The sequence below is a fragment of the Podarcis bocagei genome (genome assembly GCF_964188305.1).
Source record: "Podarcis bocagei genome assembly, chromosome: 2".
Classification (NCBI taxonomy): domain Eukaryota; kingdom Metazoa; phylum Chordata; class Lepidosauria; order Squamata; family Lacertidae; genus Podarcis; species Podarcis bocagei.
In genome coordinates, this window is record NC_138126.1 from 90,668,487 (window position 1) to 90,691,114 (window position 22,628).

At 42.2% G+C, this 22,628-nt stretch overlaps 1 protein-coding gene across 10 annotated transcripts in view; it reads right to left on the reverse strand.

Moving 5' to 3' along the window:
- Window positions 1-22,628, reverse strand: part of WIZ (WIZ zinc finger) — a 65,538-nt gene that overhangs the window by 31,564 nt on the left and 11,346 nt on the right. For all 10 annotated transcript variants that reach the window (XM_081184434.1, XM_081184433.1, XM_081184432.1 and 7 more), the window contains exon 3: window positions 1,463-1,523. In XM_081184434.1, coding sequence (XP_081040560.1) covers window positions 1,463-1,523 — 61 coding nt within the window. The remainder of the gene's footprint in view (window positions 1-1,462; window positions 1,524-22,628) is intronic.

A 22,628-nucleotide genomic window follows, 5' to 3' on the forward strand; every position in this document is an offset into this window, starting at 1 on the left:
TTTTGTACCCCTCAAAGCCAATTTTAGTCACTTTATCATCATAAAGAGACAGGACTTCATATATCTTTCTAACTAGATAATGCTATCTAAACTTTACATTGTCCCTTCATAACAAGCCCATTTTCTACTATTGTTCAATTATCCAAAAGAAACCTTTCATTTCCAGCACTGGCAACAGCCTTAATTTTGCTAAGCGACTCTGTAGTACTTGCCATTGGGTCATGAGCCATATTCATCAGCAGTGTTTTTTGTTGCTGTTGTTTTCTACCATTTACCTCATTAAAGAGATATAAAATTTGCCATGATGGTTCTGGAGCAAAGTCACAGGGCCAAACTACAAGTTATGTTAAACATGCTTGTCACTTCCCAGATTCTTCTTCTTCTTCTTTTTTTTTTTTTTTTAGAAAAAGCAGCTGTACAGCAGGTTTGTTTTCTAACTCTCTTTTCTCCATGCCTTTTCTGCCAGAAAAAAACAAAACACCTGTTCTCCCCATCTGCTATTGGCTTCCCAAAAGCACTACTTGCAGTAAACACTACTTTTGAGGTGCTTCACAGTCCAGATCCAGATTAGAGACTCACACTTCTACATTTTCTGGGGCAGGGGGAAGAAAATGCCCAGCGCTAACCATGATTTTAAAAATGTTTGGTTAACGTAACATGCCACTTGGATCTGAAGCTGTCCCACCTCCTAGCCATTGTTCCATCATCGTTTTACTTTTTGTACTTTCAATTTACACCACTGAATCTCTGTACTCATTCATTTTAGACGCCTTGCGCCTTTTGGATGCTAACTTCTTTCAGCAGAAGCTATGTTTGGATTGTTTTCTCTCTGGGCTAAAGTAAAAACAGACTTGTCTGAAATGAACTATACACTTCATCGGAATTCCATAATGCAAGTACTTTCAACATCTTCCTTGGCCAAGGTCATCCCAGATGGCAGGGAAAGAAAACAAGAGCACTTAATCGAGCCAACATATCCTCTGCCAAGCCCAAAAAACAATGAAAAGTAGAGAAATCTGATAATGAACGGTTGAAGCTTCATGCAACATAAAGGCCTAGAGACTGAGCTCACACTGCAGTCTTATGTGCCTTTGCTAGGCAACAAGTCTCACTGATTTATCAGATTTTATTTTCAAGTTTGTTTGTTATGTTTATAACCAACTGCTCATCACTCAGCGTTGAATAGTCCCAGGATCAATAATCAAGTGGCAGGTATATGTTCTATCAATTGATCCAATGGCCTGAACAGCAAGCTTCTCTGACTTGACTATGACCCACTTCAAAACGAGAACCCAGGGAAATTTTCCAGGAAGGATTACATGAGTGAAGGCACACATGTTATATTGAATGGTATTATACTAAGCTTGATGTTGCAATACAAATGAAAGACCTTGGGAACTGGCCCACAGAGATTAAAAATGCCAAGCCCTGTAATTCTTCCTCTAGCAATTTCAACACTTACCAGGCTTCCTTCTTGCGAGTTGTGTTTGAGACAACAGCACAAGGAGAAGGATTGGGCTCATCTGCAAGAGAGAAAAGGCAGCATCATATGCCTGACTTGTGAGCATACCGGGGCTTCAAGTGTACTTTACAAAACGTGTAATGTTATAGCTATAAAGCTTTCCAAGCAGCTAAACCCACCCAGTTTGTGTCCCTTCCTCAGGGCGGGTTTGGATTAGTATGGGATTTCTAACCCACACTGTTTAATCCCAAGCACCAACAATTTGATATATAATCATTCTAGCAGTTAAGCAGTTTAAAATGAAACAAGATAGATGTAAAATAAAGCATGTCCAAGAATCCATCTTATAAGTAGTAAAAAAACAAACACCCATTATAGTGCCTTAGTATCAAAATACAAATTTGCCTCCTCTGCAAAGTGAGATAATTTCAAGTGAAGCAAAGGGGAGTCTCTCTCTCTCTCTCCCCCTCCCCACCCCACACAAACTGCTGGTGCAGATGGCCAGATCCGAATCGATATCATAGCTGTGGACAAACAGTTAAAGTCACCCTACCCACCAACCCACCTCTACCACCTCTTGAGCCAAACTGGACCACCACACTGGAAATTTGTGTTTCCACACTGGAAAGTTGGCTTTCTTTTGTGCAGAAAACAGGAGTGGGTGTGAGAGACACACAGCCCTGCTAACACCTGGTAACACATGGAGGGTGTGCTAAAGCACACATTATGATAGTATATCTTGACCTGCTAGGTCTGCAAAGAATGCTTCAAACTTTGCCCACACTCAGGCACTTCCAGTTCTGTGTGGAATGCAGGCTTGATTCATCCCAATCTTCTGTTACGTTGGCAAAAGAAAGCACCCACCAATATCTGGCCAAAGCTTCCACTGAACCCTTTCTTTTGTTAGAATCCATACACAGCTCTAGGACCCAATTCTATGCCAAAGTGCAATGTAATCTGGCTTAATTCTACAAAATTCCCAGCAAGATGCTCTGCGGTCGGAAACTGTGTGCTGCTGAAGCCACAGTGCATAGGATGGCGCTTTATACCAAGTCATACCATTGGTATGTTTAGCCTATTATTGTCTACACTAGCTGGCAGCAGCTCTCCTGGATTTCAGGCAGGAGTCTCTTCCAGCCTTACTTGGAGGTGCCAGGGAAAGAACCTGGAAACTTCACCGTGTAAATCAGATGCTCTACTGCTGAGCTATGGCTCTTTCCCCAAAGAGTCCTTTCCTTGCCAGAACCTGACTGCTTATAAAATGGCTTAAGGAGAGGAACTACAGAAGTCATATACTGTACTAACTAAAGGTGGTTTTAACATGATTCAAGAACCGAACTTGGCATGTATATTTCATACCCATTTTTTCCCCAAATGGTGGAGCATCAGGGTTTTCACTAACTTTCAACTGATGATAAGAATTTAACAATACCTGGATGTTAGTCAAATAAAATGGAGATGATACTGCAAACAGAACCAATTTAATAAATGCAGAACTCAGAAGCACTAGGGTTATAACACTAACGCCCAAACTACACATGATGTTGAATATGTGTTTCACATTTAATGGACAGGGCTTTGTTTTGTTTTTCAACAAATAGCATGGGGGGGAGGTTTACTGGGATCACAGATTGGGAGTTTAACCCTTTCTACCCCTGCTGTAATTCTAAGAAAAGTTGCTCTCTGACGCTGTTATTTATTTTGACAGGGAACAAGTGCTGGGGAGAAAAAGAGTTGGAGTTTGGCCATAACTCAGCAGAGGATTTACAGTTTTGAGAGTACCAGCAGGTGGAAGGAATGGTGGCATCTTGCTGACATACATTGCTACAAATAAAAAGGTAAAGGTAAAGGCACCCCTGACCATTAGGTCCAGTCGTGACCGACTCTGGGGTTGCGCACTCATCTCGCTCTATAGGCCGAGGGAGCCGGCGTTTGTCCACAGACAGCTGCCAGGTCATGTGGCCAGCATGACTAAGCCACTTCTGGCAAACCAGAGCAGCACACGGAAATGCCGTTTACCTTCCCGCCAGAGCGGTACCTATTTATCTACTTGCACTTTGATGTGCTTTCGAACTGCTAGGTTGGCAGGAGCAGGGACCGAGCAATGGGAGCTCACCCCGTCGGGGGATTCAAACCGCTGACCTTCTGATCGGCAAGTCCTAGGCTCTGTAGTTTAACCCACAGCACCACCCGCGTCCCTTTTGCTGACATACTTAGCTACAAATAAAAATATTGTTAATATGTGGCTCTAAATGAAAGAGGTACATTTGGCAAAATGCCAGAGCTTACAGGGTCAACCAAGTGCTACTGGAGAGCACAGGACAGGAGTATCAGGTTGAAACTGAAAAAGCCTGAATCTGCACCGTCCATTTTTGTGACTGAGTCTTTGTACATTCCTTCCTGCACCTGAATGCCTTCATGGACTGGAAATGCAACGGGATCCCATTTATATCAGGCATTGTTTACATTTGTAGTGCAATGAACATGAAAGAGAAGAAAATAAAACAGCAGGTTTTGTATTTTGTACTAAATGTAGGCAAGCTTTACAATTCAATGTGATATTCACTTGCAAAGACCCTAGGAAGGAAAAGTTGCCCATGCCAATCCGGGCCGAAGACAGATGTAGCATTTTATCAGTGTGAGTTTGCCTTCAGGCCAACTTCTCAGCTTGCCTGGTATACACATGTAACACATAACAGCCAGTCAAACAGAAAGTTCAGCCTTGCCAGTTATGCTTCATGTGGGCTATTCCCTTAAAAAAAGAAGAAGCTGCACATACAGATAAAACAGAGATCAAAGATTAAAAAAAAAACCACCCAAACCAATAGGAAAACTAATCTGAGAATTGGAAAGGAGGTGTGTACAAGGCAATCAGTGGCATCCAGAGATGAATCTCTCTCCCACACTTAAACGGAAATACTTTGAACAACTGCAGAATGGAACACTTTTCCAAAACCTGTCCCAGGAGAAACGGTTATGTTTGGACTGAACAGACCGAGTGCTCTCCCACTAGTCTGAGGACATACAAAGAGTTCTTTTGGACCACATTAAAAGCCTATTTAGTTCAGCATTCTCTTCTCACTGTGGCCAACCAAATGTCCATGGGAAAACCACGAGCAGGACATGCATGCAACAATTGTGCATATAATACATTTATCATCACTGTCAGACTTTGATTCAAGATGCACAGCCATGCCGTAACTTGGATGGAAGTGTATCTTTTCCAAACAGCCTCTGCTTCAGTACGTCCGTGAAAGAGAATGAAAGACTCTATTATACACCATCTTCATGCCAAGACATGGAGTATCTCCAGATTTCTGTTACAAACCTGATGGAAATCCAGGCCAAAAGAGATAACATCTCTGAAGTTTTAGAACACTGCCTGTCCAAAAGTTCTTCGCATTTTTTTAGAGTGTTTTGCAAGGGAGCAAAAAAATGAAATTAATATGTTGGTGGACAAACAGCAGGGTCCTGTTTGTTCAGGGGGGAAAGATACCAAGTAGGCTAGTTTCACTTGAAAGGGAGAAAAGAAGCTGGAGAGAACTGCAATCTTTATAAAGGGACAAAGAAAGGTAAATTTTGAAGTATTAAAAATATGGAGCTGTTAAGGAAAAAGCAGTAGAAGTACAGATAAAGAGAGAAGGACAATGGCAGAGGTGGATCTTAGGAATTCTTTTGTTCATGAGAACTCTAGCATTTCTATTTTTAGAAACCATCTCCTTTAGAGGAAAAACAGAACGATTTATCTTCTTACTGATGAGCACAAAACTGTACTTGGTGCTGCAAGACCTCATTTCTTGGAAACAGCAAGAGATGAGGGAATTTAATGTCTTGATCTTAGGAGGTGAACATTTTAACCTCTCTGGTAATCCAAAATAAACTTTGCTTCTGAATATTCAAGAATGGGAGTCGTGGGTTTTTAGAAAAACAACACACACACACACACACACACACACACACACACACACACAGCAGGCAGCAGATTTTCCCTTTAATCACAGCCACAGTTTCAAAGCTAGCAAAGCATCCTCATAATCTAAATAGTACAATCCGATGCATTTTTTCAATGAAAGAATAGATATAGCAATCGAGTTTTTAAAATGATGCAGAAGTGCTACTTATCTTATCTGCCATTTATATTGGTGTATGCTTTACTGTTTTTTGTGAACCAAGTAACAGCTACAGTCCTCCAACTGACCTCTCCTCTAGTCTGCTCTGATGCTTAGCACAAACCACCCTACCAGGCCCCCATCAGGTTCAGAGTCTTGAGCTGTTCATAAGATCCAGAGCTGTGTTGCTTAAGAAAATACAGTTGTACCTCGGGTTAAGTACTTAATTCGTTCCGGAGGTCCATTCTTAACCTGAAACTGTTCTTAACCTGACGCACTACTTTAGCTAATGGGGCTTCCTGCTGCTGCCGCCGCGCTGCCGGAGCACAATTTCTGTTCTTATCCTGAAGCAAAGTTCTTAACCTGAAGCACTATTTCTGGGTTAGCGGAGTCTGTAACCTGAAGCGTATGTAACCTGAAGCGTATGTAACCCGAGGTACCACTGTATTGGTAATCCTTATATTCTTTTCAAAAGACACTAACGCATCAAACAATTCCAAGTTTACCTTCCTCTAACCAAGAAAAACAGCCTGCACTGCTTTGGACTTTGTCCGTTCAGCTCACACTATATCAACCTGCATTCATTTCATGTGGTTCTAAGCACCCAGGGGGAAAAAACTGGTTCGCATTCTCCATTTTCACAAAGGAGCTGGAAATTATCACGATCTTACAAACCTGATAATGCAACATTTTAATCAAAACCTTATTCTCAATGGCCAGTAGTTGCTTTGGCTCCCTCCAATTGTACACTTATTTCATAACCATAAAATCTGATGTGGTTTAAGAGTACATGAATGTTGCTGGGATGCACTTTCAAGCCTACCATTTTCTTTAAACATGTATTATGATTGATCCTATTAGAAATATATATTGTTTAAACCCTTTACTCCTTTTAAGTATACGTAGTTGATTTAATATCTTCCTTCAGATTTCTCACATACAGTCATACCTCGGGTTGAATATGCTTCATGTTGAGCGCGTTTGAGTTGTGCTCCACAGCAACCCAGAAGTAACGGAGCGCGTTACTTCCGGGTTTTGCCGCTAGTGCATGCGCAAAAGCTCAAAATTACGTCACGCGCATGCGCAGAAGCGTCAAAAAGCGATGTGTGTGTGCGCAGACATGCCGTCACTAGTTACGTTTGCTTCTGGATGCGAACGGGGCTCCGGAACGGATCCCGTTCGCATCCCGAGGTACCACTGTACATTTTGCAAACACAAGAAACGCATTTCCTCACTTTACACACATAACTCTATCTCCATTATAGCTACTCTGACTAGTGTGGGGGTGGGGTTGAGGGTATTCCTCTGATTTATACTTCATTCATCCTCCTAGTGGTGCAGCAATAAAACTGCTAGCAGATTTACAAAGCTAAGCAGGATCCAGTAAGGTTTCAAACTGGCGGGCAACCGTGTGTTGAGGTTCCTGCATTGCAGGGGGTTGGACTAGATGACCCTAGAGTCCCTTTCCAACTCCACAATTTTATGATTCTTAGGTATATTTTTTGAAAATAAAATTACTAAAGCCAGCTTTAATACTGATACATGAAGGATCAGGATTGAGGTTCATGCAAAACACATTGGACATGAATTACCATTATTATTACATGAAGATACATGAAATACTATGCCTTGAACATAATAAATAAATAAATAAATATTTGGATAACATATGTTAAAAGCATAAAATGTAAAACACTGGTTAAATGCTCAAAAGAACTGGCATATTACCTTACTGTCCTTCTTCCATAAGATATATTTTATTATTTTAAAAGATTTATAAACTGTTCACATTATAAAATATCAGAGCAGATGGCAACAGAGAGATCACATCCAAGCCTAACTGGAACTTTGGAAAGCTACCCCAGAAGATCAAACTAGATGACATCAACAATTTTGTGTGTTTGACTACAGGACAGGCCCAATGGCATGGAAAGAGGGGTGGGTGGGAGAATCTGGTTTTAAAAGCGATGAAGGGGGGGGGGGATGAATGAACACTACTGAATCCTCACCCCACCAAAACACAGAGCTTACCACCCTGCACTGTCCCTTTGGGAACTTTTCTCCCAGCAGAATTTCCGGTATTAGAAGTTGCCCTCGCTAAGAGAAAAGTGTTTGAGGAGAGAAGCCACTTGCTCCTTCTCCTTTTAAGACTGGACCCCCTATTTCTATGTGACTGAAGCTGTTCCAGGTTTAAACGTACAGAACGGCTGCTGTCACATCTAGTTCGGCCTAATCTATCATTTGCTGGGCATATCAGCATGATCTTCTTTAAGGGAATCTGCTGCTGCACCATATCATTTGTTGCTGTTAGTAATAACAAAATGCCTCTATAGCGACGGCATTCTGTCTTTTCCTTTTTACGTATAAAAACAGAGGAGACGATAGATTAAGGACTCAAAGTAGTCATTTGGCACCCGCTCTTTCCCCCCAAGCTTTTATAAATTCTGCAGGACATTGGCTTTCCTCAAGTGCAATCTGACAATATGCCATTCATTCCAAGAGATTTAGCCTTAATGAAAAAAAAACCTTTTCCGTAAATCACAAGGAAAAGTCAAGTATTTTGCTGCAAGTAAAACAATTTTATTAGTTACCAGGAAAAAAGGTGTCGTGACTTCAAATGTGATAAATACTATATTTATATAGCCAGCAACAGCACAAGCAATTATAGATAACCTAGAAAACTACAGTCTCAAAAATGGGGTCATAGAAATGGGATACACTTCAAATGTATAATACTGGACATGTCACCAGAACAAACACATTTTAAACAAATGTTGCAGAAAGAAAGAAAGAAAAAAAGAAAGAAAGAAAGAAAGAAAGAAAGAAAGAAAGAAAGAAAGAAAGAAAGAAGAAAGGGCAGTTCACAAACCCATGTATGTCATTTGACATTCACTAACTTAGTTTATTGTGTAAAAGAAAAAAAGAGCCACGTTTAGCCAATAGAAAAGCTCTGTAATGGATTCAGTGAAATATTTCTGGTCTGTGGGGCCCTGTGTACAGCCCTTTTGGGGAACTCTATTCACCTAAATACACATGACTGTGTCCAAAAATACGATGGAGCTAAATGCAAAAAAAATGAGTTAATTAGTAACATGGGTTATCTTTTCCTGAGTCCAGATCATCTGGTGTGCTGTGTTTTAAAACTAAACAAAACAGGCCACAAGAAGATCTGGTGTAAAGGTATAAAGACAAGGCTCTTGGCAATTGGCTTACTAAAAAGGAAAATGTGCAGGTAATGTTCTATCCAATCAAAGCATGGCACATTGGACCAGGGAGACTTAATTCAGAATTATGAGCCTCAGAAATAAATAGCATGAGCAGGCACAGAATTTATCTGTCTCCCCAATGGGGAATATCTGCTTGTATTTAACAGGATGATTCCACAACAGTAACTTCAGCCTGAAATATAAACTCATTGGGTTTTATCCAATGCTAGTACTATTCAGAGTAGACACCATGAAATTAATGACCATGACTAACTCAGGTCCATTAATTTTAATGAGCCTACTCTGAGTAGGATCCACCATTGGATGGGGGGGGGGTCACACTACTCAATGTTTCACTCAGCAGTGAATATGAGCACTTAACCATCCCTAACATAAGGGGCAAGCAGTTGACAACATCACTTCTGATTTATCCAGACGACCAATCAAAGCGTGCTTCCAGCTACATTTCAGTTGGGCAGTTGCACTATTCCTAATTCAAAGGTAACTTCTAACCCACTACTTCAAGGGGCTTACAAACAGTAAACAACTACTGTACCGGTAAATGGTTAAAAAAACACACACAAAAACCGAAACACAATAAAATACAACAAGGGTTAAAGACGTACAGGCAGGGACAAGACTATGGATGTTATATGCCAAAGCTTAAGACAAGGGAAGTATGATATTTCTACAATTATTAAAATATAGGTTTATGCCTTTGATTACTTCTTGTAAACTGCTGTAAACACAAGCCTTTTATCTAAATGTAAATGCACCTTAGAGAGGTAATTAGGGTGCAATGCACAGATAAACTGTGCATGGGTGTGACTCCCCTTCCATGCCACCACAAGGGGCAAAAGTCCTTGCAAACCCCAGATATACACAGCTGCCATGCAACCACCTGATGCTGGAGTACAGTGGTACCTCGGGTTAAGTACTTAATTCATTCCGGAGGTCCGTACTTAACCTGAAACTGTTCTTAACCTGAAGTACCACTTTAGCTAATGGGGCCTCCTGCTGCTGCTGCGCCGCCGAAGCACAATTTCTGTTCTCATCCAGAAGCAAAGTTCTTAACCTGAAGCACTATTTCTGGGTTAGCGGAGTCTGTAACCTGAAGCATATGTAACCTGAAGCGTCTGTAACCTGAGGTACCGCTGTACTCTGAACAGCTCCTGTCTAGGCAATAAGATGGCATGGGCTTATGGCCATCTGGCTGGAAGCCATAGCTATTGATTCCACCAGTCACTGCAATTTTGCCACCGGTTACAACAGGTATCTGTGCTTCACAGTGTCCCAACCTCAAGTAAACTCAGGATTTGACAGAACGGAGGAAATTAAACATAAGCATATCAATGGCACACTGCAGCTCTGAATGGCTGAGTTGCAGATCTGGTCCCTGGGTACTCTGAATGCCAAAATAACTTTGATATGAAACTCAAGAACTTCCTCAAGGCCCTTCCTAAAGCCTTTGTGCAATATGTTTACAAGCCTTCTTGCAAATACATAATAAAATAAAAATAATGCAGGCATGGAGAAAGAAAAGTTAGTATCTGTCATTCTAAACATCACAAAAACTACGACCCAACAGAGGCCTGCAGCATTTCCACAGCGGCAGAGCAATCATGCTAGGAATTAATGTTCTATCTGAAGGGAGGCTTTGCAAAATATTGAGTTTCAAGTGCTGGGATAATATGACATTCCATGATGGAAAAACACAGACTAGAGGGAAGAGATGTGGACCTGTGTGCAATGAAAAAACAACAACAATGTGCATTTATTATGTAATAAGCTGCTTGTGAAGAAAAGTTCTGACTTTGGTGTTTGGCTGGAGTCGCACCAATTACTTTTTTGCTGAAAGAAACCAGCTTGATGTGGCACTGCTGTGGCGTTCTTTGGAGAGCATCAGATCACATCACTGAAAATCTAATGAAGCAAACTAACTTCCATTTAATTAAGGGCTTATATCATCCACTAGGGACGCGGGTGGCGCTGTGGGTTAAATCACAGAGCCTAGGACTTGCTGATCAGAAGGTTGGCGGTTCGAATCCCCGCAACGGGGTGAGCTTCAGTTGCTCGGTCCCTGCTCCTGCCAACCTAGCAGTTCAAAAGCATGAAGTGCAAGTAGATAAATAGGTACCTCTCCGGCGGGAAGGTAAACGGCGTTTCCGTGCGCTGCTCTGGTTCGCCAGAAGCGGCTTAGTCATGCTGGCCACATGACCTGGAAGCTGTATGCCGGCTCCCTCGGCCAATAAAGCAAGATGAGCGCTGCAACCTCAGAGCCGGCCACGACTGGACCTAATGGTCAGGGGTCCCTTTACCTTCTATCATCCACTAACAAGTGAAAGTATCATTTGTTAGTTTGTTTTTCAATGTTTTCTAATATTTCTTACCCATCCTTCACCATAGTTTCGCGAGAGGTGGGGTAGAGGTAGAACAATTCAGTGATACCTCTGGATGCAAACGGGATCTGTTCCGGAGCCCCGTTTGCATCCTGAGCAGAACGCATCCTGCGTCTGTGGGTCGCGATTCGCTGCTTCTGCACATGACGTCAATCTGAGCATCGGCGAAATCCGTAAGTAATCCTTTACGGTACTTCTGGGTCGCCGCGGAACGCAACCTGAAAAAATTTAACCTGAAGCGTCTTTAACCCGAGGTATGACTGTATTTGTTACAATTACAAAAACAAGAAAACCCATTCCAACCAGAACAGAACAATATAAATTCAGCAAAAGTGGTGTGTCCCACAAAACAAAATACAGTGGTACCTCAGGTTACATATGCTTCAGGTTACATATGCCTCAGGTTACAGACTCCGCTAACCCAGAAATAGTGCTTCAGGTTAAGAACTTTGCTTGAGGATGAGAACAGAAATCGTGCTCTGGCGATGTGGCAGCAGCAGGTGGCCCCATTAGCTAAAGTGGTGCTTCAGGTTAAGAACAGCTTCAGGTTAAGTATGGACCTCCGGAACGAATTAAGTACTTAACCTGAGGTACCACTGTATCTTAAATGTCAAAGCCCAGAGTAAAGAGGTGCAGTGAAAGCTACACAATGAAGGTGCTAGACATACCTCTGTAGGAAAGGAGTGCCACAGTTTAGGGGATGCCACAGTGAAAGCCCTGTCCCAGGCCACATATTCTGCACTTCTGAGAGTGACTGAACTCCCATGAGAGCCCCTTCTGCATATCTTAAAAGGTCTGTAGGGCTGGAAGGGGTGAGGTTGCCATACAGTGGTACCTTGGGTTACATACACTTCAGGTAACATATGCTTCAGGTTACAGACTCCGCTAACCCAGAAATAGTGCTTCAGGTTAAGAACTTTGCTTCAGGATGAGAACAGAAATTGTGCTCCGACGGCATGGCAGCAGCAGGAGGCCCCATTAGCTAAAGTGATGCTTCAGGTTAAGAACAGTTTTAGGTTAAGTACGGACCTCCCGAACGAATTAAGTACTTAACCTGAGATACCACTGTATTTCAAAAAGTGAAAATCTGAACAACGTTTGGGAAAGCTGTTGAGCGACATGGGTTGCCATACATCTGGATTTCCGCCAGACACAGTTTATGACCGCATAATGGTCTTTCAGATATTTGTGGCCTACATCTTTTATCCACCAAGTGAATGTACAATTTAGATAATTACTAGGATCTTGTCTGTCCATTATTTATGTTTTAAAGGAATACTTTACATTAGGTCACTTTCCATTCGCTTGGCTGGGGGTGGGGGGGTGGAGTCATGTGTACAAGGGTTGATTTATTTCTGGTTCCTCATCTTGGAGAAACTTCCCTGCTACTCTCTAATGTGCAGACTTGTCTAGTTGTCTAAAATGGATCATTGGAAAAAAAGAGAAGAGTCCAGAGGTCTTCTGCAGAACCAGAAAGCTGTTGGAGTAGTAGGTACACTGCAGGTTTCCATTAGGACCAACCATAAAGAATGCTTCTGATGAGAGCACTATCAAACCAGTCTGGCGCTTAGGTTTCAAATGACGGAGAAATCCCTCAAGCAGTCAGGTTAAATGCAGGATGAATGTTCATTGTTGTGTAACTACACCACAAACAAATCAGAATGAATGCTCAATAAAACCCAGATTTAACTGCTGGGTCAGCTTTATATGAGCAAATAAGGGTGAATGCTTAATAAATAGGTAATCTATTCCTCACTCTTCTTTTCTCAATTTCCCTCTCTCTCTCAGTCTCTCAACATTCTGTGCTACTGACTTATTACTGGGCTATTTTGGAGGCCCCCCCCCCCGATTTTTTTTGTATATTTGGGTTACTTCAATTCTGTGACAGTACTTCTCCTGTGCACAAGCATGGGAAGGCTCAGATTAGTACAGTATTAGTAAACTGATTAGGCACTCAGAATTGTACTGACAAATCATAAACACAACAATGTCTCTCCCCCCCCCCCAAAAAAAAACACACACACACCACATGGGAATATGGGGACAGGTGTTTGTCAAAAGCACGAGCTAGGCTTGGTGCCAAGTATCCGGTCAGCAATTTTTGTTAATTCAGGTTTTCAGCTGTAACAGCACACCTTTCCTGCCTAAGGGACAGTGCAAAGAGAAAAGCCAGAAGGCAAGAGTAGACAACTACCCTGATTAAGTATGATCTAAATGCTCGGGACGTGGGTGGCGCTGTGGTCTAAACCACAGAGCCTAAGGCTTGCTGATCAGAAGGTCAGCAGTTCGAATCCCCGTGATGGGGTGAGCTCCTATTGCTCGGTCCCTGCTCCTGCCAACCTAGCAGTTCAAAAGCACGCCAAAGTGCAAGTAGGCATTTCCGTGTGCTGTTCTGGTTTGCCAGAAGCGGCTTAGTCATGCTGGCCACATGACCCAGAAGTTGTACACCAGCTCCCTCGGCCAGTAAAGCGAGATGAGGCCACAACCCCAGAGTTGTCCGTGACTGGACCTAACGGTTAGGGATCCCTTTACCTTTTAAATGCTTATGACCACAGAAGCACCTGAAATGCTACAGACCACAAAGAAAATCCAAATTGCAGGGTTTTTCTGAGGGTAATGGCGATGGCAAAGGCACTAATTTTCTGACCAAATAAGAATATTTAGCATTTGCATGAAGTACTTATTCTCTGAGCGTATCTGGACATCTTCAGGCCAGACTCTATTTTGCAAAGGTGATCAAAGGAGACACATATCCAAATAATCATTCAAAATGTGCTCTAGCTACATTTGGCCATTTGCTGAGACAATGGCATCATTTATTGGCCAAGCGAAATGGATGGAGGAGATTGGCTAAGGGAGGAACAGGCTTACAGCAGGGAAAGAAGCCTTGCCAAGGTTGGGGCAGGATTCGGATTTGTTTTTAAATTGCAGGCTGTGTACTTCAGCCCTAGAAGTGGGGAACACTCAGACATAACAATAATCTACAAAGTCAGGAGAAAATCTTCAACAAAAAGGCGACGCAAGCACTTTTACAAAGCAAAATGAAACTAAAAGTGCAGACAAAATAGTGAGGGGAGGTATTAGATGAACTTGTGCTACATTCATTTGTAAAGTCAAGGTCACAATCCAACAGCTGTCTACAATTCTTGTTCGATGGCAGTTTACACATCACTAGTTGTCTGATGGGGGTAGAAAGAAAAAGATTGAATTTTCCCAATGAAGAAAATGCAGTACCGGGAAAATATAATTTCCCCACAGAAACGCTCTTTGAGGGAGGGCACCTGGATCCTATACAACAACTAATGTAAGAAACCACTTTCAGTTCGCCTCAGAAAACTGGATAAGCCTTGAGATTTGAAGATTTAACAGGTCACAACATCTCTGGAATGTGCATGTCTGGAATTACAGAAGAAACCTATTTGCCTGGTGTTATAGGTCAGAAGTCAAGGCATTCTGAGTTAGCGTCTCCTGAAAGTGTTGGCCTTCAAAAATACTGGTGGGAACAAGTTGGTATTTCTTCTCTCTGCTGAATTAACTTTTTTCTGTGAGTAGAGCTAAAATTTGGTCAAGATAATTTTTCTAAATGTCATGAAATGCATGCAAAAAAGCTATTACCAAAAGGTCATCCAGTGGCGTCGTTGCATCACCATAAGGATTTTTAAAGATATAAGTCTTGCAGAAAATCAGAAATATTTGTATTAATCAGAAATGTGCCAGATATATGCAACTAAAAGCTTTTAAAAGGGATGAGGAGATCGAGCATGACTTGCAGTGATTTTGATGGTATCTTGGCTGTCTCTGAGTGCAGATCCAGGTCATTGAGCCTGAGCTTCCACAGCCACGGCCCAGTAGATATGTTCTATGCTTATGAAAATATTTAATTTTCTTGCTAACTATGCAGTTTTAAATGCACATTTTATACTTGGCTTCCTTTAGTAATGTTTTCTTTTGATTTTTTTTTTTGTTATCTTTGCTGTGTTAGATGGGCATTCTGTAGTTGACCTCCTTTGCAATGTTTTATTTTGAAATCTTTAAGATAATATTTTAGTTTTCTATTAATTATGTTGCCTTGAATGTATACTTTGATGTTTTAATGCGTTGTTAGCCGCCTTGAGTTTTTTTCATAAAAATATAAAGTGGTATAAACATGAAATGTATAAACATGAAACGAATAGAAAACATCCTGGCCCTCACTGACAAGTGACAGTCAAAGAAATCACACTCCCAGCTCTGTTTCTTCCAAAGTCATCAATCAGATTGGTACATAGGCAAGGCACTGGTTACAAGGTTTAGCAGGTGCAAGGAAATTATAGCGACATGGTTAAGCACCAGCTAAGACTTTGATCCAACAAGCAATGTGCCCCTTGCATCTTCCTTTTGAACAGCAAGGTGAACACAGTTCTTAGCACAGCAAACAGCTGCAGTCCTGGGACAGGGTAAGTAAATGGGCACTCAGATTCCTATGAGTGGGTTGGGGCTTCAACGCTTGTCTGTGCTGGCATCTCCATGGAGGCAGAAAAGGAGTCGACACCAGCACAGCACCTGAATTATTCTCAGTCATTTCCATAGAAGGGGGAAGCTTTTCACTGACAGGAGGCGGCACCAAAGGCAGCTCCACAATAGGAGAAGTCTGACGAGAGGCATCAGATACCACAGGGGAGGAACACTTCCTTGTCAACCCAGTTGATATCTCCTCTGGATCCAGATGCTTACTCTTTGGATCACGGGCCCCTTCCTTGTATTATGACATTTCGTGGGAGCACAATTTTGCTTCCTCCAACCTGCTGGGACCCTCCCTGGGTCATCAAGCTCCAACTCCCCAAACTCCTTCCATTCTTTCATAGGACTGAACCATCCCCTCCATAACATCTCAGTGGAGCTCATTAAACACAAACTGTTAAAACACGGTTACGAGTGCTGCTGCATGCATTATAAATATACAACGCTATTGCAATCATGCAGTCATTCCTACTGAACTACGATTCCAGCTTGATGGGTCTACTGTTCATCTTCTCACACTTGGCCGACACAGAAACCATTAGGTCTTGGAACACTGCAGTAATCAATTGCAAGCTTAAATGCTTTATCATCTTTAGGTGGGGCTCCCAACCATTCATAATCAAGGCACGTCAAAACCACAAGTCCATTTCCTGGAGCTTGTGTGGTGTGCTTATGAGACATTGCTATGACCCCAATGAAAACAACACCACCACAATAGTGCCAGACATGGGGTACTGTAAGTGTGTGGACAAACTGAACAACCAGACGCACAAATAATTAGTAACATCCCTTCTATCCACTGTCTCAGCCCACAGATCTCAAGCTCCCTCATTGTTGGTTTTACAAAGCCTGTAAGATTTCAGAATTGGATCCAAAGATGTGGCCTAAATGTTAGGGGGCAGTTGCTTCACATTCTGGACCCCTGAGAATGCTTGCTTCAACATTCATTGGTCACCAACTTCAAGTGAACATTTTGGTGATTTTTGGCATCCAGAGCTCTCTCCATTTCCTGCTGCTCCACAGTCAAAGAGCACATCCTTTGTCAGATTTAAAACTTAAGCATAACAAACTCAGAAACATAATGGCAAGTTCCTCACAGAAGGAAGCTACAGATACAGCCGCTCAGAAGAAAGAGCTGTGAGTTTATGAAAGAGACCTTTGTGCGCTGACAGTCAGAGTCTTTAAGAGGCTGGCAGATCTGAAGCAGACTCAGTGTGACATCAGGATAAAAGCAAAAAAAGTTCTTTCAGGCAGCAGAACACATATTATAAGACCACTCTTTTCACTTCAGCAAGCTAACCTGAATACCTCCCTCACCATCAGATGGCAACTGAGACTCTTCTACTTTCACCTACTCCCACTGAGATCGTGTTTTGGAGGAGCAGATTTGCCACCAGTTTCTACAAGTCATTTCCTATGTTATTTGGGAAAAATGTGCAATCCAACCCTGGATCAGTATTGTTCACATTTGTCTGCCAACATAATAACAACTGTTTTAAATGACTCCCAAAGCTTTTACAAAATGAGCTTGGAGGGAGCCATCTCACGCCATCTTGTACTTTCCAAGTATTTGTCTGAAATTAACTGGAGCAGAGGTAGTCACTCAACTGAATGACCATTTGAGTCTATAGAAAGGTACAGCTGAGCCAAAATCTTTACTCTCAATCAACCTAGGGTGGAGGTGGTCAGAGGATATCAAATTCTACAGTAAATAGAACACGAATATTGCTGTCAGGATATGCCAAGCACAAGTCCATTATTGCTAACAATATTTTGGGGTTTAAACACAACTAAAAATTATGGTAGGTAGTGGTGCTACACCAGGAAGGGGGAAACCATTTTATTTTGGTATTTGCATCCTGCTTTTTCAAGGCAAAATGCCTTCACAAAGTGGCTTGCCAATAAATGCATATGGCATCAACCACTATAGACAGGATGAGATTTCATTTTAAAGGATATGGGGATAGACAAGAACCCCAGTGACAACTATAGTTTCTGAGTCAATTAAACAGAAGCTGACCATACATTTTCAAGCTAGTTATAAGGCTAGTCTAAGGATGAATATTGTCTGCCATCTTTATAAAACAACCTCTTAATTACAAACTCTCATTGACCACAGCTATGCAGTAGAAATCTCCAGTCTGCCTAAATTGGCATAAGGGAACTTCATAATGGTGCTTCCAGACAGGGGCTTAATATTGTAAATGGGTCATGGAATATCACAAATTGATTATTGGCAATATTTAAAAATAAATAAATGTTGGATTTATTCAGAAAGGGTAAATCTGGATTACATGGGTGGGGAAAAATATGGACTGGCATTTTGTTATCAATGACATCATAACAAATTCCTTCTGAAGATGAAGGGGCTTTCAATAATTTTTTTAAAAAATATATATTTACATACTGCTTAATTGCCAGAGTTTGTGGTATGACATGGATGCCTGCTGTTCAAAGAAGAGATGGGGAAACAAAAATGCCACTGGGCACATCCCTAAAGTTGTTCTTTGAATCCCGGCCTATGCAAACTGAACAAATTTGTATTTATTTTCTTGTTTTGGGTTTTATTCTGACACTGGTATATCTGGTGAGAGACATGAAGCTATATATAGCAGAGTCATTCTGTGTCCACAGGAAGTGCTGTTTAATCTCTCTCTGGCTCCAGAGATTTCAGACATTGCTCACACACATTTTTGAGCCTATCTTTGCAGTCTTAAGGGCTAGAAACTTGCATGAAAGGAAAGAAACGACAACATGAATATGCAATATGCTAGCTTGTGTGTTCATTGTAAAAACCCTATCTTTCTGTGCTGCTGCAGCATCACAATACTGCCCGCCCCCTTAAAAAAAAATACCCACGTATACTTGGCATCAGATACGAACTATCTGTATGCCTCTTAAAGAGGCCAGATTTTCATTTTTTGCAAACCACAGTTCGAAACAGACGGGAACCTAAGCTGGAAAACTGGCTGATAATTATGAAAGTCATTTGGAAATTACTATGTTCCCCCTCTCAAAGTCCTAAATTTTCTTATAACTAATGTATGTGCAAGATTCCTTTCTGAGATGTAGATTAGTTTTCATGAGGCCACTTGGGATTTGTAATACACTGCCTAGGCAACTCTTTCCTTCTTTGCAAGTTACGTGTGATGCCACTTTGTCCCTTGATTAGCTGTTGCTCCATGTTTGTAAGCATGGGGCAGAGGCAGGAAGATGTGGCAGTGGTTGGAGCACTGGCTCAGGCAGCAACACTTTTACTTGGGAGATGAGTGGTGAAAGATGCAGACACCTCTTTTCCCCACTGGCTTTCTTCATCTCCCACCCAATCTTGCAAGTGGAGCCAGATCCAGGTCAGCAATTTTGCAAGTTTTCTGGCAGATGTGGAAATCGCAGGGGCAGGACTGGTTGATGTGGAGACTGAGAAGAGAGTGAGGTCTGTGCTATGGTGGGGCAGGGGCAGAGGCTCACTCCAGTGACTGGATAATAGCTAGTTGTGTCAAAGTTAGAGTATGCCCGTCTTAGTTAAATGAGAGCTTCTGCGAGAAACAAGCTTAAATGAGGAGGGGTATGAGTGACTGCTCAGTCCTGTTGAATGTAACCGTCCAGAAAAGAGTAGGATTAGGATTTTCAAAATCACTACATTTCCTGTCCCCAACACAACAGCCAGGCTTGTGATGTGTTTTTCTAAATGTTTACATGATGCATACAGCTCAAGGGAGGACATGTGAGTTATTTTATCTGGAAAATTCCTAGCTAAATTGATTGCTTGTGTAAAGACTTCAGAGCCACAGTATTGCTCTGGAAATTATATAGCCATTTTTAAGAGTTTCTAAATTTTGAGAATCAATGCACCACCCACCGACCTTTTTGAGTTATATTATATAGATGCATATTCGTGTAAATTTATTAATTTTAATTACTACTAGAAACCCATATTTAGGGGCAAGGCAATTTGCCAGAGAAGCTACTCAGTTCCCAAAATATTTGCTGGTTTTAATATACTAGTGAGACAACAAGATCAGGTTTTTCTAAACCCTCTCAACAAAAGCTTAGAAACTCCTACTGAAAGCAGGCTACAATTCTACAGAATTACTTCATCCAGAGATGGTGGTAATAAAGACACTGAGAGAACAGGGGACAAAATGACCAGACCCATCACTGGAGAGAAAAGGGGGAAATAAATAGGTTTGCCATACACCCAGAAAACATGCCCAGAACATGCCCAGAAATCGGATGCCCAAAATGGCGTCTGGGGCAATTTTTTGGGGTTTTTTTCCTGGGTTTTCTTTGCAGGGCACACAGCAAGGGCTCCAGCTGCCCATGGTGCCGCTGCTGCTGGGACTGCCTGCTGCCTCCCTTGTTTGGCTGTGCGTGGCTGCCCTGTCGGGGAACTGCTTCTCTGAGGCGTGGGTGGTGCACTAGACGGCAGTGGCGCAGTGTCCTGAGCGCAGTGGGCTCTTGCTGTGGCCGCAGTGCCAGCACCTTATGTGCATTTCCCAGGGGCCTGGACCCACTGTTTACGTCTCTGAGCCTGCCCACCCAGCCACAAGGTGCGAGCGCCCCTCCCGACAACTCCCACTGTCTCCTGCAGGTAAAAGGGAGGCAACATAGGCTCATGTGCAAGTGAAGGAATGGCGAGACGTGCCTGCTGAGGGAAGTGGGAAGGCAGGGAATCCAGGGTGGGTATTGGGGGGGATGTCCAGATTTTTCAAATCAAATCAATCTTTATTACGGTCTAGAGACCCAACAAATCGTTACAAAGCAATGCACAATTCAGACAGCCTACCTCCAGGTTAAACAAGCATTTTGTTCAGACTTAAAGATAGGGATCATTGGTTCTTGCAACCACCGATAAAAACTTTGCCACTGCTAATGTTCTAGCGTTTGTCCCGTCTTCCAATAGGAGCCTGGCATAGTGAGCCTCTGATTTTCCCGGGAAAGGTACTAGCAAAGGTAACAAGATCATTACTTTTTGAAATATGTCAAGCCTAAAAATAAAAGATAATGAAACTAAAGGCTGAACGCTACACACCTTTGTGTGACCCAACTCGGTGCATATGCTGTCACCTGTATGGAGTGCTGAAGTTTCTTGCCTTACTTCAAAGCCCTAGCAGTTAACTCCACAGCATGCCCAGCAGGTTTACTGAGCAGTCAAAGCAAAAGCTATAATGACCAGGCAAACCTGCTTCTTGCAGGCCACCAAACACTCAGTAGTTAAGATGCCTTATTTTGCCAGTGACCATTTCCTTCCTAGAACTGTTATTCTGGAGGGTTCACATCATACTTGATATTTTGTTTAAGCACAACTGGCCTACTGTTTTCTTCTCCAATGCCCAACTCATCTAATGTGTTCAGATTAATTCTCATCTGTCATAACTGAGATACCATCCATGACAGATATCTGTTATAACTGAAATACCAGGGTGGCAGTCAGTGGTGTAGTGGAGCAAGGACAAAAACACTGCCACTTATGTCACAGCAGGGATGACGATATCATCTCCTGGGGCAGTATCTGCCAATCCTCTGCACGCCAAATAAATACACTCTAGTCTTCTCAGAAACTAAGAAACTAAGCATAGAAAGAGGTGGGTTGTATTAGCACAAACATCTAAGGGTTAAGCTGCCATGTTTATTTTGGAAAATCCTGAAGTCCCTTCATTATAGCCAACTGGTAGGTCATAAAATAGCAAGGAACCTTCCAAGTCCAGCAGAAATTGTCATAAGACTGGAGGGTGGTTACGAATAAAAAGCTAGCTTGGAATTGATATCAGCATTGGTTACAGGGATTGTTGTGAAGGGAATGCACTTCATCATTTACCACTGCACCACTGATGGCAGTACTGACTATCATCGGGACCTTGACAATATTTATCCCTGAAAGGAACCTATGAACATGGCAATCTCCTAGCAAACAAATGCCAGTGGTGCAACACAGTATGTTGTTGAGAAAAGAGCAGGTCACAGCATCAGCCATGTCCACGCTAGGTAATACTGCTGTATAGCACAAGAAGATGATATAAAACTGAAGTATCAAAAACAGAATGTCTTGTGCAGAGGTGACCCACTCCTAACCCACAGGACTGACTGCACCCCCCCCAAAAAAAATCCACCCCCAAGAGCAACCACAGTACAGACAAAAAAAATAAAAAAGATACAGCGGTACCTCGGGTTACAGATGCTTCGGGTTACAAATGCTTCAGGTTACAGACTCCGCTAACCCGGAAGTAGCACCTCGGGTTAAGAATTTTACCTCAGGATGAGAACAGAAATTGCGCGCCGGCTGCGTGGCAGCAGCGGGAGGCCCCATTAGCTAAAGTGGTACCTCAGGTTAAGAACAGTTTCAGGTTAAGAACGGACCTCTGCAACGATTTAAGTTCTTAACCAGAGGTACCACTGTACAGTGCTGAGGTGAGGCTGTTATTTTATGCTATACATATTTCTCTGTCCTCCTTCATGACTAACAGAAACAAAACAAGCTAGGAACCAAGAATAAGCCAACACCACCAAATTTGTGAATTTCATACAAGATGTAGGATTCAGCTTTCCTTGGCATACAATACAAGGAACATTTGAGCAGAGTTTTGATTTTCTTTTAAGCACTTCAAATGTACAGATGGGTACCCAGCCTCCAACGAACTCAATGATTCACAAAACAGCAGGCGCAGTGGATGTCAAGGCGTTATGCTGCTCATCAGTAACAACATTCAGTGAATGCCTCTGACACATTCCGCACTGTGGTCACAACAGCAATTCATGGCACTCTCTGGGGGGAAATGCTGTGTTTACAGAGTCACGTTTACTTACTGTACAGTATGTTTGTTCTTTGTAAGTAAGTGCTTCCAATGTCTAAGTTCTTTTAGAAAATGAATGCAGTCGGAATGAGAGCAGATTCTCCTGCATTCCTGTGGAACTACAGAAGTGTCCGATGCCACCTCAGCATATTCCTATGTTG